The sequence below is a fragment of the Nannospalax galili genome, unplaced genomic scaffold (genome assembly GCF_000622305.1).
Source record: "Nannospalax galili isolate Female #2095 unplaced genomic scaffold, S.galili_v1.0 scaffold72, whole genome shotgun sequence".
NCBI lineage: Eukaryota > Metazoa > Chordata > Mammalia > Rodentia > Spalacidae > Nannospalax > Nannospalax galili.
In genome coordinates this window covers 11,660,150-11,672,472 of record NW_008336933.1, presented here as the reverse complement: position 1 = coordinate 11,672,472, position 12,323 = coordinate 11,660,150, and the positions used below count along the sequence as shown (strand labels likewise).

General features: G+C 44.2%; 1 protein-coding gene across 1 annotated transcript; it reads right to left on the bottom strand.

The window, feature by feature from the left end:
* Nucleotides 1–8,777: 8,777 nt before the first annotated feature.
* On the bottom strand, nt 8,778–12,091 carry LOC103732934 (tubulin beta-2B chain). Its single transcript, XM_008831672.1, has 4 exons — nt 11,841–12,091; nt 10,950–11,058; nt 10,557–10,667; nt 8,778–10,192 (listed from the first exon to the last, which is right to left on the bottom strand). Exons 1-4 carry the CDS (start codon nt 11,895–11,897, stop codon nt 9,132–9,134), a joined length of 1,338 nt encoding a protein of 445 aa, XP_008829894.1. The 5' UTR covers nt 11,898–12,091; the 3' UTR covers nt 8,778–9,131.
* Between the last annotated feature and the right edge of the window lie 232 nt (nt 12,092–12,323).

The window sequence follows — 12,323 nt, the reverse complement described above, 5'->3', positions numbered from 1 at the left end:
GAAATTGACTTAGTTTTACACATTTAAGAAGTACAATGAACCCCAAGTAGGATAAACCACACCAAGATATAGCATATTGAAGCTTCTAGATAATGATAATGCAGTAATATCCAAACTGGCCAGAGAGGAAAGTAAAGCATTTCATATAGGACGATGAAGTTGTTGACTACTGGTGACCTCTCATCTTAAAACGTGTCAGGAGACAATAGAATGACATCTTTTACAGAGAACAAGTTGTCAACTAAATTCAGTGAAAACATTTCTGAAAAATAAGGCAAAATAAAGACTTTTAAAGTCAAACAAAAGATGACAGGTTCATTGCCGGCAGGTTAGCACCCCAAGAAAGAAGAAATTGATCCACCCAAAGAAATGAAGAAATCTGAAATGGTGACTATGTGGTCTCTTCAGTCTCTTACAATGATAGCTGTTTAAAGCAAAAACTGTAACAGCGTGTTTGCAAAAGACTTGGAAAAAAAAATGTGGCCAGGCTGGAAAGCAACAGCAATGGAAATGTGTAGCTGTGAGGGTTCACAGCATGCATGGTGGGTATTATTTGAAGATATAGTGTGATAAAGTACATATTACAAGTCCTACACAACCACTGGAAACAAAAATATTTAAGTCATAGTGAAGATAAAAGTAGAATTAAAAACATAGAAGGGTGCTAAAGAGATGACTCAGGGGTCAAGAGCACTTGCTGCTCTTGCACACAAAGCACCAGAGTGAAGGAAGATATCTTAGAAAAAATGAAACCTTAAGAGCTGAGCAGGGGGCTGGGGTGAGGGCTCAGGTGGTAAACAATGTGCTTGCCATGATGCAAGCTTTAAGACTGAAGTCCAGAGCCCCAGCACCTACATAAAGAAGCTGGGCATGCTAGGCATATTTGCAATACCTTTAATCTCAGCACTCAGGAGACAGAGGCAGGCAGGTCTCTGTGAGATTAAGGCCACCCTGAGTGTTTTGATGCATGCCTGTAATTCTAGCAATGGGGAGGTGGAGACAGAAGCTAGCCAGCTAATCTTACAGAATCTGTGATCTCCAGATTCAGTGAGATCCCGTCTTAGAAAATAAGGTGGAGAGTAGCTTCCAAATGCAAACGTGTGTGCATGTGCACACACATACAGACACATACACACAAACAAATATGTACATATGCAAGCACCTCCCCACATACACAGCATTACCCCCCCCTACAAAGCTGAGGAGCACTTGGGAAGAAGAGATGTGGTATATTCTGAGAAAAGGAGAATATATATGTTAAGGTGAAGTGTGAAATGGATATGTTAATCAGCTTTCCATCACTGGAACAAATACCCAAGATAATACACTTACAAAGAGGAAAGGTTTATGGTGGTATATACCTGGGATATCAAGAGGTAGAGGCAGGAAGATCATGAGCTTGAGGCTAGCTTGGACCTGCTTCATAGTGAGATTTTGTCTTAAAGAAAGAGAACAGGATCATCTGGGCTCAGCTGATGGTCACCTGCCCCTCTTGCTTTTGCTCCTGTGGTGAGGCAGCATATCATGGCAGGAGTTTACAGCAGAGCAATACCACTCACCTCATGGATAGAAGTAAAAAAGAGAAAAGGAAAGGCCAGGGTCCCAGAATCCCCTTTGAGATCACTCCCCCAGTGACCAGATCTCCCACTAGGCTTTATGTCAAAGTTTCATTTACTTCCCAATAGCTCCAAGGCCTAGGGACCTAGCCTTTAACACATGGGACTTTGAGATCTAAAGTAGACTAATGCAGTGTTTTTTTTCAGTTGGAGATAAAATTCCTAACAGGAATCTGCTTCTCAGATTTTTGGCTAATGTCAAGTGTAGGATTCATACAGAAAATAATGGGCATCGATTGCAAGGTGAGGAATTGTGTCAGGTGGTCTCAAGCCCCATAAATGTAGATTTAAGCCTGTCAACAAGATGGAACCCTAAAGATTTGCTTTTCTTTTAATCAGGCCCTTGCCTCTCATGCTGAGCAGCTGTTTTTGCTGGTCCTTTGTAATTGGCTGTGATCACTTTTTTAGTTTTAGTCTTAAGGTTACAAATATCAAGCACTTCCGAGGCAGAAAACCCAGGTGTCTATCCATGACTTCTATTTAGAATTGAATGATTCTGGGACAAGTGGCTGGTTTTTTTTTTTTTTTTTTTTTTTTTTTGGTCTTTTTGAGACAGGGTCTCCCTGTAGCCCCAGTTGGCCTGGGACTCACTATGTAGATCCACCTGCCTCTGCCTCCCAAGTGCTAGGACTAAAGGCATGCACCACCATGCCTGGCCAAGCCTGGAATCTTTTAGGGCCAGTTAATTCCCTAAATGATGAGACTGTCAAGCCCTTGGCCCTCCTTCATCCACCTAAGAGGAGGACACATGGTTCAGGCTGGTCAATCATTGTCTCTTTTCCCCTGACCCCATGGACTGATTCAGAGATGGGCATCTGACTGAGGTCAGAGCAGTCGGCTGCTTTTCAAGTTCTGTAGCAATAGGATGATAGGAGTTCCAAGTTGTCACTACTAGGGAGATCTTACAAAGAGTGAAGGCAAAACAAGAGAGTGAAGAGCCCAGAGATAGTCTGGAGAGAGGGGGTTCTGAGGACATAATGAGATTCTAGATTAGGTACATCCAACTTTTGACATTACAACAGGACTTGTCATCTACAAAATCCACACTTGAGAACTGTAAAATTGCAAAAATAAATTTCATGATGTTTTAAATAAGTTTATATTTTGAGTTGGGTTGTATTCATCACTAGTATAGGGTGTATATATCAAGAATCTAGATATTGCATAAAAGAATTCCTTCTGAGCTGGGCATGCTGTGCATGCCTTCAATCCCAGCACTTGGGAGGCAGAGGCAGGCAGATCTTTATGAGTTCCAAGCTACGGGGATACCCTGTCTCAAAAAGACCAAAAATAATTAAAAAAAAATTCCTTCTGGATATTTCAACAATGTGAGCCAATAATTCCCTTCTCTTACTCCTTTTGTAAGCAAGTTTTAAGTTAATTTTGAACACAATCAATAGTAACCAAATGGTATGTTATTAAATGCCATAAGTAATTCATGTTCAACAAATACTGGTCATGATCACCCTCTTGTCTCTATGTACAATGATGTCCTTTAAATGTCTCTATAGGCAGATGCTCAGAATTATGTTTCATGGAGGGACTTGCACAGGTGATTTGCTAAAAGTCACCAAAATTCATCAATGACAGTTGAGGTCTCTCTATACTCTACAGTGTATATTCTATGGTAAGATTAGCACATAGTAGGTACTCCAAAAATGTGGAGTCTCTTTTCTTGTCCTATAAACTGAGGTCCGAAAACCATGCTGTGTTATTGTTTCGTGTTGTGATAATAAAATACCTGAAGCTGATTGGTTTATAAAGAATAGAGGCTCATTTTGTTCACACTTCTGAAGGTTTGTGACATCAGCATCTTCTTGGCTCTGGTGAGGGTCATAGCTATGCCATAATATGGTGGGAGCACATGTATGAAAAGGAAAAAAATGTCACTAAGGGAGAGGAGAAGCCAGGCTTAGTTTCATGACCACTGACTCTCAAGGGAAGTATTGGATCCATAGAGAACCACCCAGAATGATGCACAATGACCTAGTTATCTTCCTTAAAAGTCTTACCACCTCACCATCATTACATTGGAGAATGAAACCTCCATATGACTTTTGTTGGGAAGAAAGCACATTCAAACCATGCCACATGCCCATCTAGCCAGAGAGAGAAAGAAGCTGTAAGGTAGCTTTCATAGATTCTGCCTCCCTTAGGTGGAGCTTGCTCCTTAGAGCTGTATCTTTGAATGACTTGCTTGCTGACTGCTTATATCTTATAGTCTTCAAGGTTCGTCCATCTCTCAGCTACCTATGCTTCAACTCTGGCCATGAGTATCACACACACTCCTTCTACTCCCTTTCCAGCCGTTTACTTTTACATTAGTCTCTGTCTTCTACCAATTTCTTTGTCGGAACACCCTTCATATGACCACGGCTACTCATTTCTTTGTGTGCACCCAAATGCCTTCTCTTCACACCCAATTCACCAAAATAGTCTTGAACCTTTTTCCTGGGTGACTAGACACACAAGTAACAAGCACATTTGTGGGAGGAAAATAATCCCATTGCTTTAATGATCAATGTTCATGACCAGCCTAACCTGACATGAACATTTTATTGAATATTTTTAAAGGGATTTCTCTGTAAGCCATAGATATGTTATATTAATTAGCTAAAAATTAGAAAGATCACAAGACGAAGAAATGTTTGGATCCAGAAATGGACCATGTCTACAGTCACACACCCTGAATATTCCTGATCTGAATAGTCCTGATCTCAATAGAAATGTGGATCAAGAAATCTTGAATTTTATCTTCAGCTGCTTTATAAAATAAAGTTAATCTTCTTTTCTAGTGTTCTCTATAAACATAAGAAATTCTGCTTAATAATTCTCTGACAAAAACCAGTTTTTCCCCTCTGTTCTCACACCACAATCAATACAGGAAACTTCTATAACCCCAAAGCTTGTGAATTCTCTTCACCACCAAGTCAGCAATCCTACAGTAGACATGATCTATGCATCTTTTAGTTTAATTCAGATCTGATATTACCTGGAAACAGCATCAGATCACACAAGTTTAGGGCTCTGACCCATGGGTTGAAACCCCCCTCCCCTCAGAAGATGCCAACTACAGTCCCTAACTATACTTCTGAACTACAGCTGTAAATTGTGGTTCCCATTTTCCTCTCTGATTCAACTGATTTCCTAGAGCCGCATACAGAGCTCAGGGAAGCACTTAAGTTTACTTGGCTCTTTATTTACTAGATATTTACGGATACTATGGGCATCAGATGAAAAGCTGCAAAGGAGAGGGCATGTGAAGAGATGTCAAGATTTCCATGTCCTTGCTGGGCACACAACCCTCCAAACCTCTGCAAATTCACTTGTTTGAAAGCTCTGTTGTGTGACTTTTCCTGGGGAGATGTGAACAAACCTCTACTCAATCCAGATAGGGTGCCAACAGGACCAAAGGCATGAATCCACCCAAGTTTATGGGCTTACTTACAGGTGCATGGATAAGGGGTTATAGGGGTGTGGGTGACCCCAAAGCAACACACCACCAAAAAGTCCCATCCAGCATGGATGACAACTTTCCATAGTTGCCTAGATGGATTCTCTCCTACCCTCATTCGATTACCCTATCTACATATATTCTAGAATCTCCCAAGACCATGTCACATGCAGCCATGCAGGCTTACATGCATCTGGGGGAAGGGCACAGAAACAAATTTCAGGTGAGGGTGTAATGGTTCTCTCTACCCCTTTTCTATGGGAAACTCAACAAGTCTAATCTAAATAGTTGTGCCCTGGTAATCACAGCTGCTCTGATTAAGATGGTAATGGCTGTTGTGCTTGGAGGAGCCAAGCTTGGATGTTCTAAAACACCTGTGTTCTTTTAGGTGGTGAATCTTTGTGGTATGTCAATTATGTATAATTAAAAAAAATGTGAAATAGACTGCACCTAAATAAATTTTTCTGGGTATGTGACAACCAGAGCACCTTAAAAGACATTTGAGGGAAAGGGAGAGAGAAGGGGAGGCTGAGAGAGGGAGGTTAGGAAACATAGGCAGGAATGAATCTGTTCCCAAGTGAATGGCTTGACTTTGAAATGCATTCAGAAAACAAGGGCCTCCTAACAGGATGTTTCTGACACCAGGAAAGAGATCAGCATGCTAAGAGTTGTCAACCAGCTTTCTGGAGTGGATGAGTCACATCCTAAGATGAGGACTTGTCAAAGATCCTCTGTGCTGTGGGGTGGGGGAGACTTCTCAGTGACAGAGCTGTTTTGGGGTCATTTAAGATCTCATAAGTCCAACACACTTATTGTTTTACCAACTTTCCTTAACTTCCCATTCATTTTAATGATAACTGACTCCTCAGTGAAATATTCCTCTTGCAAATATAATTGCATTCCCACATGTGTATGTGGAATTTTAAAACCAAGAAATTCGACACCATCCTGCAGTGACCCCATTAAGGACAAACTGCTTGGCCCTTTGAGCTAAACCAATCCAGGAAAGTTGAGTATAGATTGAGACTGTCCTTTGAGTTAGGAAATTTTTCTTTTCCTTCTTCCTAATTCTCATTTGGTTTTTACATAACAGAATCTGAGTAAAGCAACTGTAGAAGATCTTTGACCCCGAGACCTCTGAGGTCTATAGAAAGAGCAAATGAGTTGACCTCAAAAGGCTTTTAGTTCAAATCACTATTAATCTGACATACTCTAGTGATGTTGTGGGAAGACTAACAAAATCTTAGATGACTCCATAGGCTAATATAGATATGTAGACCAATGTGTAGCCCACTGAAAATTTGGTTTCTTCTCCATACAACCTCCAGGTGATTGGTTTCTTCTTCAGATGACCTCAAGGTGACTTAAACTCTGTATCCCTAACCCTAACCCCTGGACCTTGAAGTGGATCTTGTAATTTGGGTACTGTGCTTACCCAAGAGTGAATACCCTCCTCTGAGCACATTAGAGACAGAACATGGGGGTGGGGGTGGTGGTAGGAAATATTAAAAATACATACATTACTACTACCACCACCACCACCACCATCAACAACCATCTCATCACCACTGTTACCTTCACAAAACCAAATCCTATCATAATGCAATGGTCACCTAACAAAGGAAACTGTTTCTAAAATAGTATCTCTTGATCCAGATATCTGAATATTTTCATCATTCTTTGAGCTATTTTCCTAGTTATGCACTTAAAATTGATGTTAGATCCCAGAGCATCTGCCTGAATGGTCAGTCTGGCACCTGCTGTTCCAATCATGCCAAAATAAGCTCTAGCAGTGTGCAGCCATGGGTGTAAAGAAAGGCTAGTTGGTTGGCACCTGCCTGTCCTTTTCTTATAAGGTAGCAAAAAGAAGCACACTTCCACTATGTCAAGAGGTATTTGGCAGCCAGCCCTCCCTTTTCCAAAGTTACTGGTCATGGGTCTGACAGATTTTTGGGAATGCATGGCCAATGACAGGTCCAGGGGGCCTTGAAAGCTGCGCCAAGTGTTCAGGACATTTAAAACAAATGTCATGCTTCAGTGGGGTTGTTGAAAGCTTTATTCTGGCTCAGCCAGGCCTGATACCTGCCAGTTTGTTGTGAAATATAGAAAAGGGGAGCTGACGCTTCTGACTGACTTAACCCTACTCACTCCTGTCAGGTTTTTTGGGATCTATAATATTTGTAAACTGAACTGCTGCTCTCTTCCATTTATGGGAGCCTTGTGGAAGGAGTAACTTGCTTTTACACCATTTAGAACAATACTACTCACACTTTTCTTTGGAATTGTTTTCAAGTATATATTAGCTTCTTTTAAAATAAAAATTCTTGAGCCAAGTGTGGTGATGCATGCCTTTAATCCCAACAATAGGGAGGCAGAGGCAGAAGCAGAAGGAAACTCCGTGAGATCAAGGCCAGCCTGGTTTACATACCAAGTTCCAGGCCAGCTAGGGCTACAATCAGACCTTGTCTTAAAAAAACCAAACCAAACCATACCCACCCAAAACATAAGAAAAGGTCTTTATACTCTTTTTGGAATCATACAGGAAGAAAAATATAAAAATATTTTTTCTAAATCTGAATTTGTCTAAAAAAGTAGAAAGATCTTAAGCACTGTTTTATTGACTGATTTCTTTCTATAGGAGTATATAAATAAGTTTTGCACTTTTGTTCACTACTTATAGTCTATGTCTCTTCAAATGAGAAACTGATTGGCTCAGACTCAAGTGAAGCATCAGTACCATTTTGACACAGCACAATGAATCTCATAGAAGTACCTTAACTGAAAGTCCAGTGATTGAAACCTTTAGTTGTTGAATTCACAGGCAGAGTCAGACTTGAGTTCAAACCCCCAAATCCTAAATCCCAGACCTTCATAAGAATAAACCTTGAAAATTTTTATGGCTTGCCCATTTTAAAACAAAACTCCTCAACAACCCCAAATTTATATTTATATTCCAAAATGAAGGTAAATACAAAGTTTGTAAAATAGTGTAGGCATGATGACTGGAATTAAAGTTAAGAATGAGCCTATTAATATCTAACATGTTACTATGTGCAGGTAATTTCATTAACCTTAAAAAGGCAGAAAATCTCATTTATAGAAATAACTTTTTCTTATGTGCACAAGGATACATGCACAAAATTATTCATGGTGACATTATATGAATAAAATACAAATGATCTAAATGTCTGCTGATAAGGAATACACAGAATAAAACAGCACAGCTACTTGGCAGATGCCCTGTTACTTGAACAGAGCTATTGGGCTGGAGGTGTAGCTTGGCAGTATGGTGCTTGCTAAGCGTATGCAAGAAAGCCCCGGGTTTGATTCATAGCACAATAAAAAAAAAAAAAAATTAAAAAAACCAACCCATAAAACTTAGTGATTATTGTCAATATTACTGATAATGTTGCTCTCTGGGGGGTTGGGGAAAGCTGGGTCCAGAAACATAGAAGAAAAGCAAACTAACATTCTACTATCCTTTTAAAAGTCTGTGCTATGTGGCTCTAAGTAATTATTCCAATAATTTTTTGTAATGGCAATAAAGGCATGGTAAGATTTCCATACAAAATACACTTTGTGTGCTTTCGTAGGAACCCTTGCAACAAGCAAAACATATACCAGAGGGTGTTTGAAAATTCAACTTGCTCTCTCCTATTAAGATTATTCTTGGCTCAATTTATTATATTAAAACCATTCCAAAGAATAAATGCAACTGAGCTTTATTCTTTTCCTTTTCTAAAGGAAGAAATTATGTGTTCAGAAAGAACTGAAGTTGATAATAAGGAGAAAGGAAGAGAAAGACACCATTAGGACACAAAGATTTATGTGATTTTAGCCATTACAACAGATCAGAAAGATCTCGTGTTACATCGATGTTATCAATATTACAAAAAAGAGAAAAAAAGTGACAGGCAACAGTGAAGAGCACCAGAGACCCAGCACACACACCTAAGGTAGACCATGCTTCCGGCCTTCGACTGCCAAGGTATTTTCACAGGTAAGCCCCCCACCCCCTTGCTTTCTTCTCAGCTTTCCCTAACCTGCTTGGCCTGGGGAATTCAAGCCTCATCCTCACCCTCCTCCTCCTCGAACTCGCCCTGCTCATCAGCCGTGGCATCCTGGTACTGCTGGTACTCAGACACCAGGTCATTCATGTTGCTCTCCGCCTCTGTGAACTCCATCTCGTCCATGCCCTCACCCGTGTACCAGTGCAGGAAGGCCTTGCGCCGGAACATGGCAGTGAACTGCTCCGAGATGCGCTTGAACAGCTCCTGGATGGCCGTGCTGTTGCCAATGAAGGTGGCCGACATCTTGAGGCCTCGTGGGGGGATGTCACACACGGCCGTCTTCACGTTGTTGGGGATCCACTCCACGAAGTAGCTGCTGTTCTTGTTCTGCACGTTGAGCATCTGCTCGTCCACCTCCTTCATGGACATGCGGCCACGGAAGATGGCCGCCACTGTCAGGTAGCGGCCATGGCGAGGGTCGCAGGCAGCCATCATGTTCTTGGAGTCGAACATCTGCTGGGTGAGCTCGGGCACCGTCAGGGCGCGGTACTGCTGACTGCCCCGGCTGGTCAGGGGTGCGAAGCCTGGCATGAAGAAGTGCAGGCGCGGGAAGGGCACCATGTTCACCGCCAGCTTGCGCAGGTCTGCGTTCAGCTGGCCTGGGAAGCGCAAGCAGGTGGTCACCCCGCTCATGGTGGCTGACACCAGGTGGTTGAGGTCGCCATATGTGGGTGTGGTCAGCTTGAGGGTGCGGAAGCAGATGTCATACAGAGCCTCATTGTCAATGCAGTATGTTTCATCCGTGTTCTCCACCAGCTGGTGCACAGAGAGGGTGGCATTGTAGGGCTCCACCACAGTGTCAGAGACTTTGGGTGAGGGCATGACACTGAAGGTATTCATGATGCGGTCTGGGTACTCCTCTCGGATCTTGCTGATGAGAAGGGTGCCCATGCCTGAGCCAGTGCCTCCCCCGAGTGAGTGGGTCAGCTGGAAGCCCTGGAGACAGTCACAGCTTTCTGACTCCTTCCTCACCACGTCCAGGACCGAGTCCACCAGCTCAGCTCCCTCTGTGTAGTGGCCCTTTGCCCAATTATTTCCTGCACCACTCTGGCCTGTTAGTAGGAAATAAGAGAGAGAGAGAGAGAGAGAGAGAATGAGAATATGAGAATTCTCAAGTTAGCTATGACTGGATACATTCCTTCTTAAGGGATCACTGCCCAGATAAGTTTGTTTCAGGTTGTCACCAAATGGCCAGACAATAAAATATTTGGTTATCCATGTAACTGTAAACAAGGAAGCAATGTACACTTGACTGTGAAAAGCTAAGATAAATTTATCTCTAAACCTAAACTAAGGCTCAGCTAACACACACCTGGATACTAGTATGATCTCCCTCTGTCAATCACACTTTACCCCAGGTGTCAGTGGAAAATGGTACCTTGTGTCCTCCTGTCCTCAGCCATGCCACATACTCACCAAACACGAAATTATCTGGCCTGAAGATCTGCCCGAATGGTCCTGACCTGACTGAGTCCATTGTGCCTGGCTCCAGGTCCACCAGGATGGCCCGAGGTACATATTTATTACCTGAAGGGAACAAGCACTGGCTTAGCCTTGCAGGCAGAGGGCTCTGTAGAAAAGGGTTTGGTACCACCACCTTCCTTCTACTTGGAGAAGATGTGAACTCCAAACAAAGGAGGGCCTGTGACCATGTTTTCAAAGGGTTAGGTTGGCACAGAGAAGCCTGCCCCACTGGGGGAAAAAAAAAAAAAAAGTGGTCATCCTAAGGTAGCTAGATGGCCCTCCACAGGGAACACACAAGGGTGGGGCATGGGGTTCAGTAATCGGAAGATGGGCGAAGGTAATTACCAGTGGCTTCATTGTAGTACACATTGATTCTTTCCAGCTGCAAATCACTGTCACCATGGTAACTGCCAGTGGGGTCGATACCGTGTTCATCACTGATGACCTCCCAAAACTGAGACAGAAAAAGGCTGCATTTCGCTATGCACAATTCCCCCATGCCCCGAAAAACGCAATGAGAGGAAGCCCCCACCCAGTTCTGACAACCAGATATTTCAGAAGCTTTAATGGGTGCCGTGACCTGGGCATAGCCTCAGGGCTAGCATTTTACAGGATCAGAAAATTGAAACTGGGCAGTTTCCCAGGCGAACAGCTGCTCGCAGCAGGGGGTAGAGATCTTTGGGGGGAGACGGGGAGTGACCGGTCAAAGCCTGGGGCTGCGGGTCACAGCCGCCCAGTGGTGGCTGGAAACTAGCGGGCTGGGACTCCAGGAGCAGGGAGAAGGGGACGGGCGGGGGAAGAGGGAGGAGAGGGAATAGGAGATTGTTTTAAATTCCAAGCACGTCCAGCGACAGCCAGGCTACCGTTCTCTTCCCCTCCCCCGCATCTCGCCTCCAGTTCAAGCGAGTAAAATCGATTCTGGAGTCAGGGCCCCTCCCAAAGACCCAAGCGCACAGCCTTGACGACACACCCGCGTCTTCTCTAGGCCCTCGGAGCGAAGAGGAAGGAAAGGGAGGCCAAGAGGCAGCCTGGATTCTAAATGGTTGCAGCAAAAATGAATGAGTCCCCCGCCCATGTAAGTCTCCTCTGAGACCACGCCTCATGCGGCCACACAAAGCAAGCACGCCCTGGCTCGCCCAGGGCCGCTCAGTGTGCAGGTGCCCAGGTACCTCGAGGGGCGCTCAGATCTCGTCCCTTTCCCAGGTACCCCACCCCGCTTCTCGGCACCGCGCCCACCTTGGCTCCGATCTGGTTGCCGCACTGGCCCGCCTGAATGTGCACGATCTCGCGCATGGTGCCTGGTTAGCTTCTTCCTGGTTCGGGTCTTCTCAGTGGGTCCGTCGGTCCTCCCCTTCCACACCCACTTCAGGGACACCAGGAAACCGATGCGCTCCGGAACCGATGGGCTGAGAACGACCGCCCCGTAAGCTCGGCCTTTTATATAGGGAGGGTGGGGCGGACCGAGATGGCCGCGCCCCCAGCCAGAGCCCCCCAGTCTTGTTCTCGCTGGCGCTCTCCAGGCCTGGTTGACGTAATGCTCCGAGTCCCAAGGACCGTCCAGGGGGCTGGACTATGGGCTTGTGGCCAATCAGCGTGGTCGTGAAGATCCGGCGAGGGGTGGGGGGTTCCTGGGAGAAGGATGGGGCGTGAGCATTGTCTTGGAATTGGGGAAAAGGGGAAGTTGAGTATATGAATCTGGGGAGGGGGCGTGTGAAGAAG

Coding starts and splice junctions, on each gene's coding strand:
- LOC103732934 (XM_008831672.1), bottom strand. CDS start 11,897: ATGCGCGAGATCGTGCACATTCAGGCGGGCCAGTGCGGCAACCAGATC. Junction 10,668..10,949: donor GTACTACAATGAAGCCACTG/GTAATTACCTTC, acceptor TGTTCCCTTCAG/GTAATAAATATGTACCTCGG. Junction 10,193..10,556: donor GCCAGATAATTTCGTGTTTG/GTGAGTATGTGG, acceptor TCCTACTAACAG/GCCAGAGTGGTGCAGGAAAT.